The sequence below is a fragment of the Muscardinus avellanarius genome (assembly GCF_963383645.1).
Source record: "Muscardinus avellanarius genome assembly, chromosome: 3".
Classification (NCBI taxonomy): domain Eukaryota; kingdom Metazoa; phylum Chordata; class Mammalia; order Rodentia; family Gliridae; genus Muscardinus; species Muscardinus avellanarius.
The window spans coordinates 78,935,106-78,962,314 of record NC_137788.1 but is presented as its reverse complement, the minus strand read 5'-3'; the positions used below and the strand labels follow the sequence as shown (position 1 = coordinate 78,962,314).

At 39.7% G+C, this 27,209-nt stretch overlaps 1 protein-coding gene across 1 annotated transcript; it reads left to right on the top strand.

Annotated features, from left to right (window-relative positions):
• Positions 1-8,228: 8,228 nt before the first annotated feature.
• On the top strand, positions 8,229-25,931 carry GTF2B (general transcription factor IIB; the record flags this gene model as incomplete). The annotated part of the gene is made up of 7 exons (XM_080691457.1): positions 8,229-8,254; positions 9,458-9,564; positions 20,635-20,768; positions 22,044-22,190; positions 22,323-22,452; positions 23,237-23,518; positions 25,798-25,931. The coding sequence occupies 7 exons, from the start codon at positions 8,229-8,231 to the stop codon at positions 25,929-25,931; spliced, it is 960 nt and encodes a 319-aa protein (XP_080547583.1).
• Positions 25,932-27,209: the final 1,278 nt, after the last annotated feature.

The window sequence follows — 27,209 nt, the reverse complement described above, 5'->3', positions numbered from 1 at the left end:
TTTCTTTTGTTTTAGATTTAGTTTAGTTTCGTTTTGTTGTGATGCTGGGGATCAAACCCGGGACCTGGTGTACACTAGGCAAGGATCTACCATGTACCTGCATCCCCAACCCCAATGTTAAGCTTTGTTACTCCTTCAACCTAATTTGAAATAAAGATTTATAGCCCTTATTAAGGGATCAGAAAGATAGCGAACGCTTCTATAAATATAATCTGTATTTCTTAGGGCACAGTAATTTGAACCTAAAAATATAGTCTTACAATTATAGTTACATAGTATACATGCATTGAAGTGTGGACATTTTAGTCAGTCACCTCTGGTTTTAAACTCTACTTACATACTAACTTATCATGTCACCTTGGGAAATTTACCTACTCAAACTCTCTAAGCCTCTAAAATGAAAGGTCTTGAGCCGGGCGTGGTGGTGCACGCTTCTAATCCCAGCACTTGGGAGGCTGGGACAGGAGGATGGCACAGGTTTGAAGCCAGCCTCAGCTACCTAGTGAGGCTCTCAGCAACTTAGTGAGACTCTGTTTCCAAATAAAATATAAAATAGGTCTGGGAGTATAGCCCGGAGGTAGAAGGTCCCTGGGTTCCATCCCCAGTACCACAAAACAAAATAAAATACAATAAAATAAAAGGTCTTACTTGCCTGACATAATAACCAAGAAGTAGATAAGGCAGTGAGGCACCTTTTGCATAGAAACTTTAGACCTACATCAAGAAACTCAACTAATTCTTGTAGATCTTCCAGGAAAGAGACTGTGTGTGCTGGGGATTGAATTTGGGTGGTCTACCTCAAAGTTATACCCCCACCCTTTATTATTATTATTATTTTATTTAGAAACAGGTTCTCGCTAAGTTGCTGAAGGTTTTGCTAAGTTGCTGAGGCTGGCCTCAAACCTGTGATCCTCCTGTCTCAGCCTCCTAAGTACTGGGATTGCAGGCATGTGCCACCATGCCTAGCAGACCTCCTTTGACTCTCTGGCTTCCTATCATCAAACTCCACTAAAGAGTTAGCAGTGTAAGGAGTATATTCTTCTTTTGTAGTGGTATTGGGGCAAAACCCAGTAGCCTTCTACCTCCAGGCTATACCCCCAGTCCTTTTTATTTTCTATTTGGAGACAGGATCCTGCTAAGTTGCTGAGAGCCTCACTAAGTTGCTGAGGCTATCCTTGAACCTGTGATCCACCATTTCAGCCTCCCAAGTACTGGGATTACAAGTGTGCATCACCATGTGTGGTTTATATTCTTCTTAAAAATAAGATAATGTGTAACTCCCAGCTACTTAGTGAGGTCCTCCACAATTAGTAAGAACCTGTTTCAAAATAAAGAATAAAAAATAGGGCTGGGGCTGGGTGTGGTGGTGCACGCTTGTAATCCCAGCACTTGGGAGGCTGAGACAGGAGGATTGCACGGGTTCGAAGACAGCCTCAGCTACTGAGGCTCTCAGCAACTTAGTGAGACCCTGTTTCCAAATAAAATATAAAAAAGGTCTGGGAGTATAGCCCGGAGGTAGAAAGCCTCTGAGTTCCACCCCTAGTACCACCAAAAAAAAAAAAAAAAAAAAAAATAGGGCTGAGGGTGTAGCTCTGAGGTAGAGTGCCCCTAGGGTCCATCCCCAGTACTGAAAAAGAAGAAGAAGAAGAAGAAGAAGAAGAAGAAGAAGAAGAAGAAGAAGAAGGAGGAGGAGGAGGAGGAGGAGGAGGAGGAGGAGGAGGAGGAGGAGGAGGAGAAGGAGAAGAAGGGAGGGGAAGGGGAGGGGAAGGGGAGGAAGAAGATGGAAGGTCAATCCTCACAAGCCAAAAGTATAGCCTAGGTCATTGGTTCCTAAGCACTAAAACCCTAATTTTGTATGTGCATGTGTTTTAATCTCAGGATCAAAAACAAAGATTAAATAGGATAATACTGATCAAAATACTTATAAATTGCCAGTGCCATACAAAAGAAAAAGAATGGTTTACCTAAGCTACCTTCTATTTTAATATAAAGAAAATTCTTACGGGTGTGACAAAAGACACTCCAGATGAAGCAACAGTAACAGCAAAGTGATCTCACTGATCTTCCATATATCTTAAATGATTGCTTCCTTCAGCACACACTGTTGAACACCTATTGTGAATCCATGAGGTGTTGGGTCCTTATTCTTGATCCACAAGAGAATGCAGTTGCTCCCCCACCCCCTCCTTTTCCTCCTCCCTCTCCTTTTTCACTAGCCAAGACGCTCTACCAGGAAAACAATGTACTGGACTCTTGGGGTGGAGCTCCCCAAACCCTTTTCTGATTGGAATTGGCACAGTTGAAATGGGTAAGCAATTCTGAAATTTTCCCAAAGATGGAAGGAAGGAAGGAAGGAAAGAAGAAAGAAGGAAGGAAGGAAGGCCCACAGTAGTACAGTTAAGTTTTCAATTACAGAATGGAAGATTGAAAAAGAAAATATGTTCCCCACCCCATCTAGATTTTGTTTCTTAATTCCTGCCTCTTGCACCTTTTATTCTTTCCAAAGAGGCTAATGTCTCCCACCTGCTCAAAAAAGCAACAGGAGCCAAGTGGCATTTAAACCCCATATCTACAAGAATAGAGAGGTCACGACATCTGAGTTCCCGTCCCTGTGGAACCCACCAGAGCTCTCTCCAATCCCCACATTGGGAGCACTTTGTCCTCCAATTCCTACACTGAGTGGTTTTAATCATTGCTGCTATTTTTAGTACCATTTTGACCACTTAATAAATCTAGGGACCTGGGGCGGCATTAGAGGTTCTGGCAAGCTCTCTAAGTTATCAGCTAAATTTGCCGATGGCCATTAAAAAAAAAAAAAAGTGATGGCAGGGCCCGCCGCTCTGCGCTGGGGGCCCGGAGTGCAGTCACCTGGTCTCGTTTCTTCTCCGGCCAATTCCGAAAGCGCGCGCGAGGCGGATGCGTGACCCAGCGCGGAGCCCACGGACCTGCCCACGCGGCGCAGCTAGGGTGGCCACTTGCTCTGGGTGAACTAAACCAATTTCTCATTTTGTTCCAGATTCTTCCCTAAGGAAGAATCACCCATAGGGGGAAGTAAGAAATGCAGCCCAAGGGAGGAGCTGACGGGAAGGCGGAGGCGCGGGAAAGGAGTGGATCCTCTTAGGAATGTGGGCTTTGCCCCTCCACCTAGCCAGGCTTTTCTCTGTTTTCACTTAGTCAGATGAAGAGAAGCTCTGGTGTAGCTTGTTCGTAGGGTTTTCTTGACACTCGCCCTGGGTAGTTTAGTGACTCGCCCGGCAATATGTCAAATTACTGAAAACGAGACGCTTTAAAAAAAAAAAAAAAAAAAAAAAAACCCGGAAAGGGAGGGGGGAGAGCAAAGCACGTGGCGCGCCGCATCTGACCATTCTTGGCCGCTCTCCCGACCCGTAGCCACGCCCTGTTCCGGCTGCGTGAGCGACTCCCCTATAAAAGCCGGGCTCCGGGCGTCTCGCAGCCAGTGTCTCTTCCTGTTTCGAGTGCCGCTGTTGTCGCTGGAGCCGCGGCGAAGATGGCGTCTACCAGCCGGTTAGTGCGTCGCCGAGCGCGGCGGGCTGGGCCGGGGCGGGCTGCAGGGGCTTCGCGGCGGGCTCTGCGCCCCCGAGGTGCGGGGCGAAACGGCGGACAAAGGCGCTCCCCGGGCAGGCGGGTCGCGGGCGCCGACCCTTCAACGCCGACCGCCGCGGCGTCCCGGCTCTGCCCTGAGTGGTCCCGGGGTCCCCGCGCGCGGCCCCGCGTCTGTAGCGAACATTTCCACTGTCCTTTATTTTCCTCATTAATCTTACCTACGCTTGTTTCCACATCTTTGGCCCGGCCCACTCGAGGGTCCGTAATTCCTCTTTCCCAAGAGCGGGAAAGGACTATTTCCAGGTTCCTATCGATCTGACAGCTAGAAAGTTGGAAACGTCAGCGTTGGTCAGCTGGATGGAAACTCATTACCATCCCTGTGGCCCTCCGAAGAGTTGATGGGTTTTCTGCCAGAGGCCTTTTCTACAAATGTCGCTGCCTGCGTAGTCTTGAAGCAATCTTGCCGGCAGAAAATTACGTATGCTGTGAAGTCACTAGTAGATTTCTAGATGTAATCTACGCATCTCTACAGGAAGTGCAGACAGTGTCTTCAGAGACATCCATTAATCTTGTGACCTGACAAATACTTGCAGACCCTAATTATATCCGTCATTACCACTGTCAGGTAGATGTTAGTATTTTTGCTTATGTGTAAACTGAGTCATGCCAATGTTGACTTTTCCAAAGTTAGTGGTAAGTGTAGAATCTGAGATACCTGTTTCTATTATCACACAATTGGCTTCTCTGTAACTCATAATGTACTAAAAGTAGCTAAATTCTGCAGCTTCTGGAAGGTAGGTCTGGCACAATTTCTTTGAGTCTCCTATCATCTGTAGAATTGGTAAATGTCATGATTGAAAGCTCATTGTTCACAAAACTGTGAGCTGTAGAAGTCCAGGCCCTTTCTGGTAACTACTAAGACTTAACCATGTATGGTTAAAAGGGGTGGGACAACTTAAAAGTCTTGTCTGGAAGTAAATTACTTTTTTGTTTTTTGTTTTTATACTGGGGCTTGAACGCTGGAGCATTCTACCTCTGATAAACACCCCCCTTTTTTTTTCTTCCCACAGAGTTTAACTAAATTGGGGAAGCTGGCCTCAAACCCATCATCCTCCACTCTCAGCTACCCAAGTACTGAGGATACAGACAGGGCCATGATGCCTGGCTGGAAGTAACTCTTAGAGTCAGTGACAGCCTTGTTTACTGATTTTAATTCCATGATTGAGTGCTTAAACATTCTATCTGGGTGTGGTTTGTTAGGTAAGGCTTCCTTATAGATAAATGGGAAACTTTGACTTCCCCAAATTACCCAAATACTACTTAAATTATCTCATGGCAGATTTGAGAGGTGAATGGGGCCATATTTAGGTACAGCTTTTGTATATAATAGGACAGTAAACTTTATTTGGGAAAAAAAAAAACATACAGTAAATTCACCGATTAGATTCTTTACCCAAATAATACATTTCTTTGTGTGCCTTTATTCACTTAAATTTTTTTCAAATAAGCCATGCGTGGTGGCGCACACTTTAATCCCCGCGCTTGGGAGGCTGAGACAGGAGGATCACACAGGTTCAAAGCCAGCCTCAGCTGCTTAATGAGGCTCTCAGCAAGTTAGTGAGACAGACACTGTTTCCAAATAAAATATAAAATAGGTCTGGGAGTAGTATAGCCCGGAGGTAGAAAGCCTCTGGGTTCCACCCTCAGTACCACCAAAAAAAAAAAAATTTTTTTTTTAAATAAATTTTTCTAGACATTCAGCTGTTAAATGTATGTGCCTTTTGTTGTTATTCATCTCTTAAGCTTTTCTCCAATTGAGGACAAAGAAAAATAAATGTTAGATTTCTGCCATTTAGCATCCTCCTTCCCCCAAGGATGATGTACAATTACTAGGCTTTGAAACTGGTGGTCTCACAGAAAAGAACAAATGTAGCTGGGCACAGTGGCACACGCTTGTAATCCCAGCACTTGGGAGGCTGAGACAAGAGGATCGCGTAGGTTCGAAGCCATCCTCAGCTACTAAGTGAGGCTCTCAGCAACTTAGACCCTGTTTCCAAATAAAATAGAAAATAGGTCTGAGAGTGTAGCCCAAAGCTAGAAAGCCCCTGGGTTCCATCCCCAGCAACACACACACACACACACACACACACACACACACACACACACACACATGTTCTGAGTTCTAATCTAAGCTCAAATTTATTCCATGACTACAGGCAAGTCATTTTCTGAGCATAATCTTTAAAATGGTAATAGTGCCTATCTTGCAGAATTGTGTGACACTTGATTATAATAAATGTATAGTAGTAGACACACGAACACCTCATACATGATGGCATAAAATGAGGTTTGGGATTATCTGGTACCATTGGTAATCTGAATTGTTTTAATATTATGTTTTCTCAGTTCTTCCCTTGTGTTTCTTTACCTCCTCCTCTCCAAGATTGATTCCTCTTTTATATTTGTGGGAAATTTAATTAAAAGTTGGCTCCATTAGCATAATTTTATGTTATTTTGGATAGATAATGAATACAAAGCAAAAGCACAAAAGACTGCAGTAAAAAGTACCCTTCCTCCTTCACTAGTTCCCAGCTATCTAATTCTCCTCATTCTAGGTGGTGTGACCAGTTTCTTGATATTTTCCTAGTGAGTAGGCTTTAGCAAATAGAGTTTTAGCCTCTCTTCCCATGAAAAGTGCCCTAATGTAAACCCTGTTTGCTACCTTGCTCTTTACCTTTATATGAAGTTAGCACATAACTGTTAAATGCAGTTAATATCATGCCCATATACACATAACCACAATTCAAGTCAAATCATATGCCATTGGCTGTTACACTGGAAAAGTCTCTTTTGTGTCCTCAGACATTATCCTTCCCAAAGAACCATGTTCTGACACCATAGATTTGTTTTATCTACTTTAAAGAGGTAAATAGTATATGTATTCTACTGTCTAGTTTCTTGACCATTATTTTAGGATTAATCCTTGTTACTGTAACTAGTTCACTTTTTTCTTTATTTTTTATTGTTGAAACAAGGTCTCCCTTAAGTTGCTGAGGCTGGCTTTGAATCTTCCTGTTTCTGCTTCGCAAGTACTGGGATAACAGGCATGTGCCACCATGCCCAGCTTTAACTAGTTCACTTTTAAGTGTTTTATAGAATTCCTACTTTATTCTTCATTTAGTATGTTTTAAAAGTTTTCCTATCACTTAAGCCGGGCATGGTGGTGCACGCTTGTATTCTCAGTATTCGGGAGGCTGAAACCGGAGGATCGCGGTTCACAGACAGCCTCAGCTACTTATTGAGGCCCTCTGCAACTCAGTGAGACCCGGTTTCTTTTTTTCTTTTTTTTTTTTTTTTTGCGGGGATGGAACCCAGGGGCATTTGACCTCCAAGCTACGCCCTCTGCCCTATTTTTTATTCTTTATTTTGAAACCAGGTCTCACTGAGTTGCAGAGGGCCTCACTAATTAGCTGAGGCTGTCCGGGAACCGCGATCCTCCAGGTCTCAGCCTTCCGAATGCTGGGATTACAAGCGTGCGCCACCACGCCCGGCTCTTTTTTTTTTTTTTTTTTGGTGGTACTGGGGTTCCTGGAAGCCCTTGTACCTCCGGGCTACACTCCCAGACCTATTTTTACATTTTTATTTGGAAACAGGGTCTCCTAAGCCAGCGCGCGGGGCTGGCTTCGAACCTGCGCGATCCTCCTGTTTCTGCCTCCCAAGCGCGGGGATTAAAGCGTGTGCCACCACACCCGGCACCACGCCCGGCTCTTAAAAGGGTCTCGCTAAGTTGCTGAAGGTCTCCGGCTGGCCTCCATCCTCCTGTCTCAGCCTCCCAAGCGCTAGGATGACAGGCGTGCGCCACCACGCCAGGCCCGGTTTCAAAATAAAGAATAAAAAATAGGGCAGGGGGTGTAGCTCTTCCTGTCATTTAAATGCATAGTGTGATTTTTTTCTACCTACTTTTTTTTGGGGGGGGTATTAGTGGGAATTAAACCCAGGGGGATTTTACCCCAGAGCAGAGTCTCACTAAGTTGCTGAAGTTGGCCTCAAACCTGCAAACCTCCTGTCTCAGTCTTCCACATACTGGTATTACAGGTGTACACCTCCACGCCAGCCTCTGTCTACTTTTTTGGTGGTACTGGGGTTCCTGGAAACCCTTCTACCTCTGGGCTACACTCCCAGACCTATTTTTTTTTTTTTTTTTAATTTGGAAACAGGGTCTCTTAAGCCAGTGTGGCTGGCTTTGAACCTGCGCGATCCTCCTGTCTCTGCCTCCCAAGCGCGGGGATTACAAGCGTGCGCCACCACACCCAACTCTACTTTTTAACAGTGCCAAAATATTGTATCAACCCTTTGCACATTGTGTTCCATTGAGCTTTTGTTTTACTTGTGTAATTACTCTAGTTCTGCTAACATTTTCCCTTATCCTAACAGTTGTTTGTCATAATTTATGCCTACTGCTTAATTTTACTTTTCATAATTTTTTGAACTATTTTAACAGGAAATTATGGAATAAGTATGAATATAAAGCAATGCTCACTTCATAGAAGACCCAAGAGATGTTCTGGTTAACTGAATTATGTAAATTTGAGGGATATTGATGATTTTATCAGTTTTCCAATTCACCTTCTGAGATGATAATAATCTGGACTATATTTGCAAGCATGAGAGACTTTATTCAGAACCTCAAGTATCTATTTATATACTATAAGGGCAGTTGATTTAATCTTTTATGTATGTTTCTGATGGCCATATCCATTTACTGTATTACTTAAAGTGAATGGGGGGGTGAAGATACTGGGGTTGAACCCAGGGACATTCTACCCTGATTTATACCCCAGTCCCCCCCCCCCCTTTTTGCATTACTGGGGATTGAACCCAGGGGCATTCTACCTCTAAGTAACACCCCCCAACCTTATTTTTTATTCTTTATTTTGAAACAGGGTCTCACTGAGTTGCACAGGGCCTCACTAAGTAGCTGAGGCTGTTCTCAAACCGCGATCCTCCTGTGTCAGCCTCCCAAATGCTGGGATTACAAGCATTTGCCACCACGCCCTGTTTAAAGTAAATTTTTAAAGCAGGCTTATTCTCAGTGATAGCAAATATTTGTGATTATTTTGTCATCCCATTTTTAACAGTATGAATCCACTGAATAACTTAGAAACCATTTTTTAAATGCTAAAAAACTCAATTCTGAACTAAATCCAACAGAATACACCCCCAGCCCTATTCTTCCCCCCCCCCCATTACTGGGGGTAGAATTCAGGAGCATTCTACCTCTAAGCTACGGCCCCAGACCTAATTTTTATTCTTTATTTTGAAACAGGGTCTTCACTAAGTAGTAGCTGAGGATGTCCTCAAACCACATTCCTCCCATCTCAGCCTCCTGAATGCTGGGATTACAAGCGTGCGCCACCATGCCCAGCTGTATCCACCATCTTTCATTTATATACAGAAATCATTCTAATGGGACCTACCTGCCAGTTACTAGCTAGAATTTAAAGTAGCCTACTTTAAATGTTTACTTTTAACATTTAGCCTAAATATATTATAAATCTCCAGTGTTGGAAAAGTGTTCAAAAATCCCCCCATACACACCCCAGAAGACTTCTTGCTATATGTTTGTTGGGAGGACATAAAAAATACATTTTTGCCAGCCATGGTGGCACACGCTTGTAATCCCCATGCTTGGGAGGCTGAAACAGGAGAATGGCACAGGTTCAAAGCCAGCCTCAGCTATTTAGTGAGGCTCTCAGTAACTTAGTGAAACCCTGTTTCCAAATAAAATATGAAAAATAGGTCTGGGAGTGTAGCCTGGAGTTAGGAAGCCTTTGGGTTCCACCCCCAGTACCACAAAAAAAAGACCAAAACATTTTTTTTTTTTTCCTTTTAGCTTGGATGCTCTTCCAAGAGTTACATGTCCAAACCATCCAGATGCAATATTAGTGGAAGACTACAGAGCTGGTGATATGATCTGTCCTGAATGTGGCCTGGTTGTTGGTAAGTAGTTACTGTGGTTTAATTTGATAGCTATTTAGGATACTTTGTATATTTTCCAAATTCTTTTTTAATGAACATGTTTTAACTTTTTCCCCGATGTGTAATTCATATTTATTGTAAAACAGACAAGAAATTAAAAGTAATAAAGGTAAAACTTTTCAGAGGTGCCATATTTCATTGTATATCCAGTGCATTTTTTATAACACAGGTGGGAGCTGGTCAAAAAGGAATAAAAAAGCCCACAATAACTTTTTGAGTCCTTAGTCTTAAATACTTGGGGATGGGAGAAGTGAAGGGAATGGCACTCATGCGTATTAAATAACAAATGAATGTAATCCAACCTTTGCACTTTTTATATACTTTGGAATGTAACTAAACATGATTTTTTTTTCAGAGTAATAAAGGTATATCTGTACTGAGTCTCATCTAAAGCCTTTTAGTCAACCAAAGCGATTTGTTATAACTTTCATGTGGAATCATTGATCTAGTTTAAGTTGTTAGTGTTTAATCAGGCATGCTGATTCTCACCTGCCATTCCCGTGCTTGAGAGACTGAGACTGGAGAACTGCAGGTTTGAGAACAGCATGGAATAACTGAGTGAAACCTTTTTTCATTAAAAAATAAACAAAAACTTTTGGGGATGTCGTCAGAGGTAAAATTCCCGTGAGTTCAACCCTCAATACCACAAATACATACATACATGCATAGTTATTATCCAAATATACTACTTAATTTTTTACTTTTATTCCTGCTTGCACACTACTCTAGATATTCAGACTTTTATTTATGAATTAGTACCAATGAATTTTACTTAGAATTAACAAAGAAACAGTGCTTATATGGCTTATGTGAAACATATATAAAGTCAATTTGACAGCAACTACTCTTTGTTTTTTTTTTTGTTGTTGTTGTTTTGGGGTTTTTTTTGTTTGTTTTTGTTTTTTTGGTGGTACTTGGGGTGGAACCCCAGAGGCTTTCTACCTCCAGGCTATACTCCCAGACCTATTTTATACTTTATTTGGAAAGAGAGTCTCACTAAGTTGCTGAGAGCCTCACTAAGTAGCTAAGGCTGGTTTCGAAACTTTGTGATCTCCTATCTCAGCCTCCCAAGCATGGGGAATACAAGCTGCCTGGCTAGCAGCTACTGTTTGAATCACAATAATCTCAGATTGTTGTTGTATACTTAGTGCTATCAGAAGTTAAAACAAGAAGGTATTCATTAAATAGATTTGCAACTTGTATATTCTCTAAGCTCAAGCTGCATTTTCAGTAGTGTTTTTCATAGACCCAACTACAAGGAAATTTTCATGTTTCAAAATCCATTTATTTGGGCAGTTAAGCAGCTTATTTCTTAGCTAGGCATGGTGGTACACACCTGTATTCCCAGTACTTGGGAGGCTGAGCCAGGTGGATCACAGGTTTGAAGCTAATCCCTGCAGTTTAGCATGACTCTTGTTCCAAAATTAAAAGGAGTGGGGCAGGGGTCTAGCTCAGAGATACAATGCTTCTTAGTTCAATCCTCAGTCTGAAAGTATAAAAATAACAAAGTTTCTCTCTTCATTTGAAAATGATTTATTACTAAGAAGGCTGAGGCCAGAGGATTGCAAATTCAAAGCCAGCTGGGCAACTTGGTGAGACCCTGTCTCAAAATGAAATTTAAGAAAGGACTAGAGATGGTAGAGCACTTGCCTAGCACATGTTTCGTCCTAGATTCAATCCCCAGTACCACAAAAAAAAAAAAAAGAGAGAGAGAGGGAGAAGAAAAAGTGATTAATTAGCAGTGTAACAACATGTAACAAGGAGAATAATAGAAGAATGTAATAAAATCCTATAAATCCCTTCTAAGCAATAAATAATGGTCAATTAAAATCATAGACTTGTAGCTGGGAGTGGTGGCACATACCTGTAATCTCAGTACTTGGAAAACTGAGACAGGAAGAGTGCAGGCTTGAAGACAGCCTCACTAACTTAGCAAGACGCTATTTCAAAATGAAAAATAAATAAGAGGCCAAGGGTCCTTGGAGGTTGAATGCCTCTAGTTTCAATCCCTAGTACCACCCACCCCCCAGAAATCATATGCATGTCATCACTATTTGACAGTACTGGACAGGTGAACATATGTAGTTTTCATTTGTAGACATAGATTACAATGAGTATACTATAATATAAATAAAAACCAGTGGGTTTTTATCTCCTTTAAGTGCCTACATAATACTTTCAGTTTTGCCTTTTGACCCAGAAATCCTAAATGATCCTTTGCAGAACATGTTTATTAACCCTTGAGTTAAATTTATGTACTTTAATTCTTCAAAAGGTCAATTTTATGATCATACATAAGAGTGAGACAGACAAAATTGAAAGTAATTTTAGCTTCTTTGTTCTAACTCCTATGCCATTTTTTAAAAAGTGGTGCAAAACCAAGCCTGGTGGTACATACTGGTAATCCCAGTACTTGGGAAGGTGAGACAGAAGGGTCCCAGGTTCCAGGACAGCCTCAGTAAGTAGTAAGTCTCTTATCACCTTAGGGAGACTCTGTTTCAAGATTAAAATAAGGTCAGGGATGTGTCTTGGTGGTAGAATACCCCTGGTTTCAATCTCCAGTACCACTAAAATATATATTAGTATATCAAAAACATTGTATTTCCACCCCTTCATCAGCCTTACGTCTACTTGAACCAGCAAGATAGTTGGGTAAGATTCACTAACTGAAGAAGGAAGCTATAGTCCATCAGTTTTATATGCTTTCTTGTACTTGGTATTTGGTATCCTTTTTTTGTGTGTGTGGGGGGGATCCACTGGGAATTAAGCCCACATACTCTTTACTTCCATGCTGTACTCCCAGCCCTATTTTATTTTTTATTTGGAAATAGGGTCTTTCTAAGTTACTAAAGACCTTGCTGAGCTGCTAAGGCTGACCTCAAACCTGTTTCCCTCCTGTCTTAGCCTCCCAAGTACTGAGGTTACAGGCGTGAACCACCATGCCCAGCCAGTATCCCTAATTTTTACTTATATTTTTCTGTTATATCAGGCTATTGGAAGTTACTTTCCTTTTAATGTTGTTTTATTGACTTAATAGTCTTGAACAGTAGCATCAGAACTATATTTTATTCGAGCTAAAGTTATTAGGTTTAAATTCAGAATTTTTAAAAAAATAATTTTATAAACTGTCTTTATATAATTTATAGCAATATTTCTTTGAAATATTGGTTATGTCATAAGATAAAAGTAACAAAATATGCAGTAGGCCTAACTGGGGGTAATGGGGGAGAGCGAAATTCCCTAATGTACATAATATACATTCACAAGCATATCAAAGTCAATCACTAAGCCAAACATGAGGAGGGAGGGGGAGGGAATGTAGGAGGAATTGGAGAAGGGCTAAATGAGTGATGTGTGCATGTATGCCTCCACCATCTTGTACTCCATTAAGATGTGTGACTACAGTACACCAATAAAAAATGAAATATGCAGTAGGCTGCTGGTGATTAATTGTGGGATATATTTTACAAGTCAAAATTCATTCTTTGACCAAACAAGGGTGGATATAGAAGTCAGAGAACAGTTAATGCTTTGCTCAGAATATTGTGAAATGAATGAAGTTAAATGTAGCTTGATTGAAAATGACATTGTCTAAGTATGTGTATGTTTGTACACACGTTGTCATAGATGAATAATAAATTTACATGGTATTGTATATGTGATTGAACTTACATCATCTCACTGGCTCTTTGTTGCCAACTGAATTCAGCTATATACCTCTTATGCTAAGGAAACTAGGAAGAAATCAAGCTGGGCAAATCTTCTGCAACCCACTAATGGTGTCTTATATTTGAGATACCGACGTCATATGTTTGTTTGTTGTTTTTGTGTGTGTAGTACTAGGGGTTGAACCCTGGGACTTTCTACCTCTCAGCTACAGCCCTATTCCTATTTTATTTTTTATTTTGAAACAGTCTCACTAAGTTGTCAAGGCTGACCAAGAACCTGCCATCCTCCTGTCTAGCCTCCCAAGAACTGGAATTACAAACATGTACCACAGTGCCCATCTCAAAAATATTTGTTTCCAGATACCATCCTTTGTTTTCTTATAGATTATCTTTAGTATGCATGATCTGATTGTCCTCACCATAAATTTTACAGTGTCTGAAACTCAAAACATTTCCACTATCTCAAATGGTATATTGCTCAAATATACCATATTTACTGAAAAAGCATTTTGAATAGCCTAAAGTTTAATCATAAAGAATTTCAGAAACTGAAACTTTAGCCGGGGGTGGTGGCACACACTTGTAATCCCTGCGCTTGGGAGGCTGAGACAGGAGGATTGTGCAGGTTCGAAGCCAGCCTCAGCTACTTAGTGAGGCTCTCAGCAACTTAGTGAGACCCTGTTTCCAAATAAAATATAAAATAGGTCTGGGAGTATAGCCCGCAGGTAGAAAGCCTCTGGGTTCCACCCCCAGTACCACGAAAGAAAGAAAGGAAGAAAGAAACTTTTAAGAATTGTTTTCAGACAACTCTATACTTCATTAATTTATTAATTTGTGCTGTTTTCATTTACTGTTTTCTCTCAGGTTTTCTTTTTTTTTTTTTTTTTCTTTTTTTTTTTTTTTTTGCGGGTCTGGGGATGGAACCCAGGGGCATTTGACCTCCGGGCTACACCCCCTGCCCTATTTTTTATTCTTTATTTTGAAACCGGGTCTCACTGAGTTGCAGAGGGCCTCACTAAGTAGCTGAGGCTGTCCGGGAACCGCGATCCTCCAGTTCTCAGCCTCCCGAATGCTGGGATTACAAGCGTGCGCCACCACGCCCGGCTTCTCTCAGTATTTAAATTGCTTTGCAGTATTTAGTTTCTTGTTTAGCTTGTATCCAATATTTGTGCATTTTAATATGATTTTATTTACTTATGTGTTTATTTATTGGTAGTACAGGGGATTGAACCCAGGGACATTCTACCTCTGAGCTACACCCCAGTCCTAATTTCCCCTCATTTTATTTTAAATAGTCTTGCTAGGTTGCTGAAAGTCCTGCTACTTGCTGAGTCTGTCCTCCCAACCTGTGATCATTCTGCTTTGGTCTCAGAGAACTGGAATTACAGGCATGTGCTACCATGCCAGGCTTTAATGCTCTTTTAATAACTATTTGGTGTGTAATTGTTGTCTAATTGATTTTCTTTTATTTGAATTATAGGGTTTTTAAACATGAAGTGTTGTGACTTGGCATTTAGCTGTCTTATTTTACTGGTTATCCTTATACTGGTAGTGACATTAAACAGACTTTTTTTTTTTTTTTTTTTGGTGGTGGTACTGGGGTTCCTGAAAGCCCTTCTACCTCCGGGCTACACTCCCAGACCTATTTTATATTTTTGAAACAGGGTCTCTTAGGCCAGCGCGGCTGGCTTTGAACCTGTGCAATCCTCCTGTATCTGCCTCCCAAGCGCGGGGATTACAAGCATGCGCCGCCATGCCTGGCTAAACAGATCAATTTTTAAAGCAAAGCTTTGTTTCTGACAGCACTGTTTGGGTTTGATTTGGGTTTTTTTGTTGGTTTGTTTTTTTTATCCCACTAGATTCTAATAGTATGATTGTGTCACTTTAAAAGTCTTAACAGTAGGTGGCAGTATAATCATATTTAGATCATCAGTTTTTTGATAAATTTGACCTTGTAGTTTGCTTAAACAGTGATTAATAATCAGCAAAGTATTAGTTTAGTCAGCTGCTATTAGTTTAGTAGCTGATAAAACATGAAATTAAGAATGTAGGGGTATAGTTTAGTAATAGAGTGTGCGCCTTGTATACATAAGATCCTGGGTTTGACCCCAGCATAGCCAAAAAAACAACAAAATTGGTTGTGACTTATAAATTAGAATTTCATAATGAAGGGCTACCTAAAACTAGTAGTATGATTTCTAGTTAAAGTCATTATTCATGTGCCAAAACATACAATTTCTTATATTGCTCCTAAAAGCAATATAAAATAAATACTAGAAGATTAGTTTAGATAGAAAGTAAACAGAAATGAGCCAATTTGACCTCTCCTTCCTAAGTTCACAGATATTGTTTATACTAGTGAATTTAAGCATGTATGCATTAAGTCAGCTGACACCAGGCACAGTAGACCATGCCTGTCATCCCGGTTACTCATAAAGCTAAGGCAGGAGGATCACAAGCTTGAGGCCAGCCTGAGCAACTTCACAAGTCCCTGTCCCAAAATAAAAATAAAATGGGTTATGGATGTAGGTCCATGCTAGAGCACCCTTGAGTTCAGTCCCTAGTACTGCAGAACAGTGGGGGGGGGGGCAGATACATACACCATACACACACAGTCGGCAGGGAATATGTTTAAATAAGTTCTAGCTCCATTCCCAGAAATTCTAAGGTAGGTCTTACATCGGCAACATATTGAACACCACACATCAGGACTGTTAACTTTATAATTTACCACATTTTTTTAGTCTCTACCTCTAGTTTGTTTATCTCACCATTATATTTTCTGTGAAATCCTAATGGTGAACTCTTCTACAACAAATGTCTTGTAATTAAGTATCTCTAACACTTCTAATATAACTAGGAGACAGTAACTCCAGAGTCTAGGTTTGACTTTACTAATTAATAAGCTGTGTAACAATAATCAAGCTCCGTAATTTCTCCAAACTTAATTTTCTTCATCTCAGTCTTCTTTTCCTCCTCTAAAAAAAGAGGTACCATTTATCTCAGAATTGTTAGGAATCAAATAATGCATAAAATATACAGTACAATTTTAGTATGAGATTCTACTGAGGCAGTGGCTTCGATGCTGCTGCATCTATATTTGAGGAAAAGCTAGATATAATGAAATATCAGAAATGACCTCATAATGTATTTTCCTTTAGAAACTGATTTTCAGATGATATGAAGCAGGTATCATGTATTTCAGAACTGTTAGGAATCAAATGAAATAAAAAGATAATTCTGAGATGTCATTCTTCATAGCATGTCAGTTACAACATGTGTTTGAGGGAGTGCTGTGGACCTGGCATAATTTAATGCTCTAGCTGTAGTATTTTAAAGGTTTTTAGGTTTCCATCTTTAAGTTGGCACTAACAACATTTTCCAAAAGGAAAAATCTAGGTTTAGTTTATTACGGCCAAGTTACATTTTTTAAGGAAGGCCTATTTGTATTCACTTTGGAATTCGTGATGTGGCATCCTTGTAATCTTTCAGATACAGCTCTTGCATAATTAGAATTTTAAATTTGGGTGCAATTTTCTCTTAAGCATCAAGAAATTACTAATTTTACATGACTAACAAATTGCTTTTAGAAGTAATTTCCATTTTACAGAAGGGGGAACTGAGGCTCATGTTGCTTAGGTAATTAGCTCAAGATTCCACATCTAGAAAAGAAAGTAAAAATTCTACCTCTAGTAAATGACAGAGCACTGAAATCCCCTTCTATAGAACGTGACCTTTGGGCTTTCTAGTATCTATGGTAAGCACTTGCTGGGCATCAAGAGAGGTAGAAAGATGGTATGTTGTAAGCAAGCCCTTTGGGTAAGGCTTTATTCAAGGTCTTCCAAGTATGGTGAAAACAAAGGCAGAGCCTCGTGGCGCACACTTGTAAGCCCAGCACTTGGGAGGCTGAGACAGGAGGATAGCAAAGGTTTGAAGCCAGCCTCAGCAGCTTACTGAGGCTCTCAGCAACTTAGTGAGACCCTGTTTCCAAGTAAAAATATGAAATAGGTTTGGGAGTGTAGCCCAGAGGTAGAAAGCCCCTGAGTTCATTCCCATAGCTCCCCCATACACACAAACACACAAAGGAAGGAAACTGCTTCCTGGCGGAAATTACTATATATTTGCAGTGAGTAAGGGATGATCCAGGCAAAATAATTTCAAGTAAAGAGAAAAGAGCCTGAAAAGTATTGATGTCAGTGACTGAGTTTCTAGTAGCTGAAGCAAGGGTGCATCTTCAACTGAGCCTCCACTCCTCAGCTTAGCTGCTGCTGCAAACCTCCCTAGAGTTGAGGAAAAGCTAGATGTAATGAAACATCAGATGAACTCATAACGTGTTTTTTTAGAAATTATTTTCCAAATGATAATTACACTGTTAGCAGGTGCAGGGTTTCATTTATTTGTTTTATTTTGTTTAAGCTCTAAACATCAGAGATAAAGTAGACTTTAGTGGGCAGGTCAGGGAACTCATGACATGATTTGTTTATGTAAAATAATTCATACTGAGTTCTTAACACAGTTTACAGTATGAAAACATAAACTTAAGACTGAGAGGCTGGCTATATTATTAATATTATTTCCTTATAAGGTATTTCTTAAGCTGGGTGTGGTGGCACACGCTTGTAATCCCAGCATCTGGGAGGCTGAGACAGGAGAATCATGGTTCGCGGCCAGCCTCAGCTACGTAGTGGGCCCTTTGCAACTCAGTGAGACCCTATTTCAAAAAAATAGAATAAAAAATGGGGCTGGGAGTGTAGCTCAGAGGTAGAATGCTTCTGGTTCCATCCCCAATACTAAAAAAGTAAAAATAAAGTATTTCTTAAAATTTTCTTCAAAGTTGTCTTTAATGAAGAATTTTTTATAAGAATGTGTAGTGGCCCTAGGGAAAACCTTTGAAATGAAAGGAGCCTGGGACATACTAGCTTTGGACTATTAAATATCAGCTGTTAGTACAAGCAACTAGATTTAATGTACCTTTTTTTTTTTTTTCTTTTTCTTTTCTTTGATTACAGCAATCCTATGTATCTTTTTTCTTTTAGGGGATTCAACCCAGCAGTGTTCTACCTTGGAGCTACATTCCCAGGCTTTTTTATTTTGTTTTGAGATAGGGTTCACTAAGCTGCCCAGGTTTGCCTTGAACTTGTGATTTTCCTGCTTTGGCTTTTCAAAGAGCTGAGGACTGCAGATGAGCACCACTGTGCCCAGCTTATCTGTAATCTTTCTAGTGACCTTCTGGGATTTATGTAGGAGTTTGTCTTGTTTGGCTCATCCATTGTCTACCAGGGACTTTGCTGGTATCCAGAGAGATTGGGAGTACTGGTTGGTAGTAAGTAGTGGGTTAGGTGATTTTCTGAAATCGCTACCACCACTGGACTTGGATGGACAGTTCTCATTACAGGATGCAAAAGGTTATGGATACAAGCTATCCAAGCTACAGTGATCCTATGGATTTAGTAGAAAATTCTGCCCCTGACATAGTTTAATTACTAAAAGAAAGTTGTAGAAAATCTTTAACTTACATTGACAGTGAGCTAACAAGTTTGGTTAAATGTGGTTGGAAAGAAAGAAGATAGCCTAAGGAAACCAACATAGTTAAACTGTTTAGGCCCCAGTTAACATCTTGGCTTACTATATTCTTTTTTTTACGTGCTACTGGAAATCTTGTTACATTTCTAGAGAAACTAAAAGACATCATACCTTCAACTAATATCTGCCAGCCTTTTGTTTTTATAGCATTAAGTAATATTGAGTACTTACTTAGAACTACTTTTTCAGCACTTTATATGCACTATACATGCGTATTAGCTTACTAAGTCTTTATTATAAGTCTTGAAAATATAACGTTATTGAACTTTTAAGCTGAAGAAGTAAAGGTGTAGAAATGAAGTGGTTTATTTAAGGCTAAGCAGCAATAGCAGAAACAAGTCTTAACTACTGTGTTACTGATTGTCAGTACTACATCCTCTTTTAATTGTTGCAGTAAATGTCATTCCTATCTCCTCTCTGTTTCTTATAAATATACATAAAAATGAAAATGGTGTGGTTGTAGTTCCTGCCTTCACCTTTTTTTATAATTCATTGAAAGAGGTCATGTTTTACAAATGCTATACAGACCAGATTCTAGAATCTGATCGGCATTTCAGTTTAAACCGTGTGGTTTTAGGCCAGTTATTCTAATTCATAAGATGGCAATCAAAGTAGTACCTTAACTTTATAAGGCTGTGAGGACTAAATGAAAACATTTAAAAAGACACAGTGACCAGTGTATGTAAGAGCTCAGTGTTACCTCTTGCTCCTCTGAAGATATTACCAGATATAAGCCTTTTCCCCAGAAACAGTAATCAGATTTACTCGTCTAGTGTTTTGATATGACTTACTTAGCTGCTGTATAAAAAGAAAATTTTTCCTAATTGACTTTATTCTCACTGATTATAGGCTTAGTAGTTTATTCTGTGTAAATTACTTGGTCTAAAATATTTTTCATCTGATATTTTTTTTCCTCCTCTCTTTTGTGGTGTTGGGGATTGAACCCCGAGTCTTCTACCTCTGGGCTATACCCCCAGCCCTATTTTATTTTTTTATTTGAAAAAAAGGGTCTTGCTAAGTAAGTTGTTGCTGAGGCTGGCTTCAAACCTGAGATCCTCCTGTGTCAGCCTCCCAAGTACTGGGATTACAGGCCATGCGCCACCATGTTTGGCTCTGATATTTACATTGAAGCATACGCTTAGACTTATTTTCTGCAAAGAATTGCCCATGAAATCTTTGTGGTTATGTGCATTAATACCATTCTGAACAGTTTTTACTGTATTTTCCCCCATGTCATACTTCATAAAAATTTTGGTTCTGAACCATTATATTGCTTTATGTTTGCATCACATATGATTAACTTTATTTTGCTATAATGTTTTTTCTTTTAAGGTGATATGAGCAGTTATAGCATAATGTTTAAGAAAGGTTGTTATCAAACTAGCACAGTAGTTAAATGCTCAGGGCAGTTGGGCGTGGTGGCACATGTTTGTAATACTTGGAAGACTGAGGCTGAGACAGGAAGATAGCAGGTTTGTGGCCAGCCTCAGCTACTTAGTGAGGCCCTCTGCAACTTAGTAAGACCCTGTTTCAAAATAAAGATAAAAAATAGGTTTGGGGGTATAGGTTGGAGGTATAATGCCTCTGGGTTCAATCCCCCGTACCACAAAAAAGAAAGAAAAGGAAAGAAAGAGTGTACTTTAGGACAAGTGTCTCAGACATGATGTTTGAGCTGGAGCCAGAGATGTCCATGTTGAGATTTCCTGGACATAAAAGGGCTAATCAGGCATTAGTGTTATTAAGTAAGTCCCCTCTTAACCACATGATTATATATTCTTAGGTGACAGAGTGATTGATGTGGGATCTGAGTGGAGAACTTTCAGCAATGACAAAGCGACAAAAGATCCATCTCGAGTTGGAGATTCTCAAAATCCTCTTTTGAGTGATGGAGATCTGTCCACCATGATTGGCAAGGTAATAAGCCCACTCAGCAAGAAATACCAAGTGCACAGTGATCAAAGGTCTGAGAGTTTGGAATCTTTGCAAAAGTCTCAGTCACTGTTCCAGTGGAAAATCTTGACCTGGTGATAAAATTTGCCAATGATAACCATTGTGAATGATGGGTGACTTAACATGTTTTTTCATCTTGGATAAAAGAATATCACATCAAAATTACAGCTTTTGTATCTTGTGCCTTTTTGTCATTAAGCACAAAATGTAAACAATGAGCTTAGTGTGGTCTTTATGAGTTAATATTGGTATGTTCCTTAAATATCAAGAAGCTTCTCAGCTGCACATGGTGGTGTGACCCAATACTTGGGAGACTGAGACAGAAGGATAGCAGGTTTGAGGCTAGTCTCAACAATTTAGCAAACCCCTCAGCAACCTAGCAAGACCCCAAATGGAAAAGGCTGGAGGTATAGCTTAGAGGTGAATGCTCTTAGGTTCAATCTTCAGTACCACAAAAAAACTCTTTCCCAACACACTATCTTTCATAGAGATGTTGAAGGTTTCATAGCAATGTGTATAAACTATAACAACACGTAGTATAAAGATGTGCTTAGTAAATGGTAATTATTATATAAGGCAGTGGAGTAATTTCCCTGGCAACCTGGCTCCTTCTTACTTTACTATCTGAAATGGAAGCAGTGGTGATAATATTATTAAACTCAGGGGCACTCTACCATTGAGTTATATCCCCAAGCCCTTTTCTTATTTTGAGACAGGGTCTACAGAAATTACTCAGGCTGCTCTTGAATTTGCAGTCATCCTGCTTCAGACTCCTGAGTAGTACATACTCTAAGACAGGATCTTGAAATTCTAGTACTTAGGAGGCTGAGACAAGAAGATTGCAAGCTTAGGGCTAGCCTCAGCAACTTAGCAAGACCCTGTTTCAAAATTTTAAAAAAAAGGGCTGGAGATATAGCTCAAAGTAGAACATTTCTGGGTTCAATCTCCAGTGCACCTCCCCCCACAAAAAAGTATGAAAAAAAATAGGTTTTTGTTTTTATGCTCTAATTAATAAATTGCAAAGCAAATATGAAAAAAATAGTGTAGACTAGTTTTAAAGATTACAATGTTATTTATATCTGGAAATGTACTTTTTCTATTTAAGGGATAGGTAGGATACACAGTGCAGATTTCTTGGGGCTATGGAGTCAGATTGTATAAATTGTATTTTCATAGAAATTATCACTGATCCAAGTCTTCCAAAAAATTTTTGCAAGGTTACAAAACTTTGTTTTACAGGGTACAGGTGCAGCAAGTTTTGATGAATTTGGCAATTCGAAGTATCAGAATCGGAGAACAATGAGTAGCTCTGATCGAGCGATGATGAATGCATTCAAGGAAATTACTACTATGGCAGACAGAATCAACCTCCCTCGAAATATAGTTGTGAGTTCTTGTCTACTTCCTTTAAACCATTCTGTTAGTGGCTTAGCATAATTTAATGACTACATGAAATTGTTATATTATAACTAATTAAATGGTCTAGAGTTAATTAAACTCAGTTTCTCTGCTTTGAAGGATCGAACAAATAATTTATTCAAGCAAGTGTATGAACAGAAGAGTCTGAAGGGAAGAGCTAATGATGCAATAGCTTCTGCTTGTCTCTATATTGCGTGTAGACAAGAAGGGGTTCCTAGGACATTTAAAGGTAAGTTTTTAGGTTTTTAAAGCAGCATACAAAAGTCACACACTTAGAAGCTAAGTTATGTCTTCCTTGGTGTGTATGGTAATCTCCCTAAACACCATTCACCAGTGCCTGTTGGTTGTGTTACTTGACAGTAAACTCACACAGTGACTGTGTTCCTTTCAAGCTATTTTCCCACGTAGACCTTTTTAGTCCATGTTAGCTCACTGTGTTCTTTGCTAGTAAGATCTTCTGATTGACTGTTTTGTTTTGTGGGCTTTGAGGCCACAAAAAAATCATAAGCTGCAGTAGGCTTTTTATAGTAGATTTGTACACAAAATGCATGAAAACAGCTTCCACTCCTAGCCTTAGAAAGAATTGAGGACATTTTTTTCTTCTGGAGGTACAGTGATTACCATTTAAACCTAGAGACTTTGAGGAAACTAGTGTTTTTCATCCAGTTTACAGTTAACTGTGAATACATGACAGTCTCTTCACAGGGTTGCCATGACATTCACACTGGCTTCCACTGCCATTACACATTTTAATAAACTTATTTTGAAAGTATTTGGTGGTTGAATGTTCAGAATAACAGTCAAATATTTTATCTCATTTAGCAGTAGCCTAAAACTGCAAGTATCGTACATACACAGGACATTGTCTAGCTTAAGAAGCATTCGTTAGCCTGAGTATTTCTTAGTGTACTCTTTAAACAGATTAATACATAAGATTATGGCCCAAACTTTACAGTGTGGTGAACATTTAAATTAACGAAGAAATTTTTTCTTTTTCCTTTTCTTTTTTTTAGAAATATGTGCTGTGTCACGGATTTCTAAGAAGGAAATTGGCCGATGTTTTAAACTTATCTTGAAAGCTTTAGAAACCAGTGTGGATTTGATTACAACTGGGGACTTCATGTCCAGATTCTGTTCCAACCTTTGTCTTCCTAAGCAAGTGCAGATGGCAGCTACACACATAGCCCGTAAGGCTGTGGAACTGGACTTGGTTCCTGGGAGGAGCCCCATCTCTGTTGCAGCTGCAGCTATTTACATGGCCTCGCAGGCATCAGCCGAAAAGAGGACTCAAAAAGGTAGGGCTTCTTGTCAGAAAGAGTGATGGCGAAATGTGAAGGTTGTGGTATATGATCATTTTCCATTTTAAGCGTGAAGCAGGGAAAATCCAGTGCCCACAGTTAAAAAGTACTTCTTCAGCACCCAAACTTAAGAAACGCAATTATTTTGTTTTGCATGTGTGTGTAAAATTGGGGCTTGAACTCAGGAACAATTTACCACTGAGCTACACCCTCAGCCCTTTTTACTTTTTATATTGAAACATGGTCTTTCTAAGTTACCACACACTGGCCTCGAATCTGCAATCCTCCTGCTCAGCCTCCAAAGTACTGGGGTTGCGGGCATGTGCCACCATGCTAAACTTACATTTTTTTAAGGGTATTTCAAGTCTTTTGAGGAAAGTTGAGAATTTGCAGCTAGCCATTTATCCTTACCTTTATTCCTAATTGTAAATTTAATCAATACCATAAAACCATTTGTTAGTGCTTGTTTTCTTGAAATTAAGGTCCTTTTCTTCCATGTCCAGCAGGCAGGTAGTTTTTAAGTAGCTGACATTCATCACTATTAATGTTTAAAATACTGTAATACAGCCGGGCATGGTGCGGCACGCTTGTAATCCCTGTGCTTGGGAAGCGGAGACAGGAGGATCGCACTGGTTCGGAGCCAGCCTTGCTGGCTTAAGAGACCCTGTTTCCAAATAAAAATATAAAATAGGTCTGGGAGTGTAGCCCAGAGGTAGAGGGGCTTCCAGAAACCCCAGTACCACCAAAATTAAAAAATAAAAAATAATAAAATACTGTAATACAGCCAGGCATGGTGGTGCACACTGTCATCTCAGCATTTGGGAGGCTGAGACAGGAGGATTGTGGTTCTCCGACAGTCTCAGATATTACTTAGTGAGGCCCTTTGCAACTCAGTGAGATCCTGTTTCAAAATAAAGAATAAAAACTAGGGCTGGGTGTGTAGCTCAGAGTTCGAATGCCCCTGGGTTTCACCCCCAGTACTGGAAAAAAAAAATTATTTCATGTTGTATTACAATTTTTTTTTCTTTCCTTTTTTTTCTTTTTTTTTTCTTTCCTTTTTTTTCTTTCCTTTTTTTTTCTTTTTTTTTTTTTCTTTTGTGATACTGAGGATGGAACCCAGGGGCATTTGACCTCTGAACTACATCCCCAGCCCTATTTTTTATTCTTTATTTTGAAACAAGGTCTCGCTGAGTTGCAAAGGGCTTCGTTAAGGAGCTGAGGCTATTCATGAACTGTGATCCTCCCGTCTCAGCCTCCCAAATTCTGGAATTACAAGCGTGCGCCACCACTCCCGACTGTTGAAATGAGGAAATTTAAGTTAATTCATTGCACAGTGATGGCAAGCATCCACACAGAACAGCAGTGAAACTGTACTGCTTTGAACTGATTGAAAATTTATTTGTGTATTAAAGGATTTGTCTGAAAGTCAGTTCTGATAAAGTCTTTACAATTAACCAAATATTACAGTGGCAATCTTTTGGTATTTTAAAAAATGAATTTAAAAGGGGCAGTAACTTTTTGGAGGGTAAAAATGGATCTACTTCTAAGATTCTGTAATAGACTAGAAATACTCAGTTGATGTGAGCCCAATATATATGTTCAAAGATGTGTTTGTAATAGTGAAGCACCTATATATGCTATGTTATCTAGCTGCTTGATCTCTTCTGTATTCAGTGGAAAAAAAGAGGTTGTAGAATAATATCCCATTTTTTTGTTTGCTTGTTTGTTTTGTGGGTCTGGGGGTGGAACCCAGGGGCATTCGACCTCCCGAGCTACACCCCCTTCCCTACTTTTTATTCTTTATTTTGAAACCGGGTCTCACTGAGTTGCAGAGGGCCTCACTAAGTAGCTGAGGCTGTCCGCAAACCGCGATCCTCCAGGTCTCAGCCTCCCGAATGCTGGGATTACAAGCGTGTGCCACCACGCCCGGCTTATCCCATTTTGTTTTTAACAAGGACCTCATAACGTAAATTAACTAGAGAAAATCTTTCAAATGCAGAAATTGAAATTGAATTTCTTTACAAGAACATACTCATGGATTAACTCTGTGCCTCAAAAGGATTCATAAAGAAAAATAAACCTTTTTTAGTGTTGAGACCTTTAGGATAAGTACTACTTACTATTGTTATTGATTTAAACTCCTATTTCTACCCTTTAGATTGTATTTCCATTGCCAACTTTAAAAATAAGCATTTTTTATTTTATTTTTTACTTTCGTGGTAGTAAGGAGGTAGAAGGGGGAAGGTACATTTAATATTTTGGTTTTTGTGTTTCAGAAATTGGAGATATTGCTGGTGTTGCTGATGTTACAATCAGACAGTCCTACAGACTGATCTATCCTCGAGCCCCAGATCTGTTTCCTCCGGACTTCAAATTTGACACCCCAGTGGACAAATTACCACAGCTATAAACTGAGACGGCGCAAACTCTTATGTACACAGAACTTTGCCCATTGTACATAGCGTATACAAAGTGCTGGGTCGAGCCTTTAATGAGGAAAAACAACATGATACGCATTCCAGGCTAAATATTATTGCTTGGCATTCTGTATGTATATACTAGTGCAACATATTTAATGATTTAAATTTCTTACTGAATTTGCTTTCTTTTGTAGTGATTTAGGAAATGTATTTTGGAAGATAATGAAATTATGGAATTCTTGAATAAAACATTTTTCAAAACTGAAGTTTTGTTATATTACATGTTATGTAATTTATAATATATAATTTTAAATAATGCATATTGCAGCTGATGGAAGTCATTGGTTTTATTTTTCTCATATTTAGATTTTTAATTTTAATAAAGTCATAAAAATAGCAAAGTTTTTGAGAATCATTAACATTTACATATTTGTAGTTGGATGAAAGGACGTGTGTGAGAGAGGTTTATTACCATATAGATTAGAACATAAGAAGGGCTGGGCGTGGTGGCACATGCTTGTAACACCCCAGCATTTGGGAGGCTGAGAGAGGAGGATCGCAGTTCGCGGACAGCCTCAGCTACATAGGCCCTCTGCCAACTCACAGTGAGACCCTCTTTAAAAATAAAAAACAGGACTGGGGATGTAGCTCGGAGGTAGAATGTCCCTTGGTTTCATCCCAAGTACCACAAGGAAAAAAAAAAAAGACCTTGAAAGACATCAGTTTGAAAAATCTGATGCTAATAAAATAGCAGCTGATGAACAGATATTTTTATTTTTTTCTGTGGTACTGGGGATTGAACCCAGAGGCATCTGACACTAATCTATACCCTGAGCCCTATTCTTTATTTATTTGGAAACAGTCTCACCAGGTTGCTGAGTCTTGCTAAACTGTCAAAGCTGGCTTCAAACCTGAGATCCTCCTGTCGCAGCCTCTTAAGTACTGAGAGTACAGGCATGTGTCACCACTCCCAGCTTGACGAATAGATTTTAATTGGGGATTTTTTAGAATCTACATAGCTGCAGTTCTTATTCATTCTTACTTATGCTTACTGGGTCACTCATTTGGGTAAAGGGCATTTAAAATGGGGGCTATTGCTGGGCGTGGTGGTGCATGCTTGCAATCCCAGCATTTGGAGCACCGAGAGAGGATTGTGGTTCACAGCCTTAACTACTTAGGCCCTTTGCAACTCAGACCCCGTTTAAAAATAAAGGTGAAAAATAGAGCTGGGAGTGCAGCTCAGAGTAGAATGCCCCTGGGTTCCATCC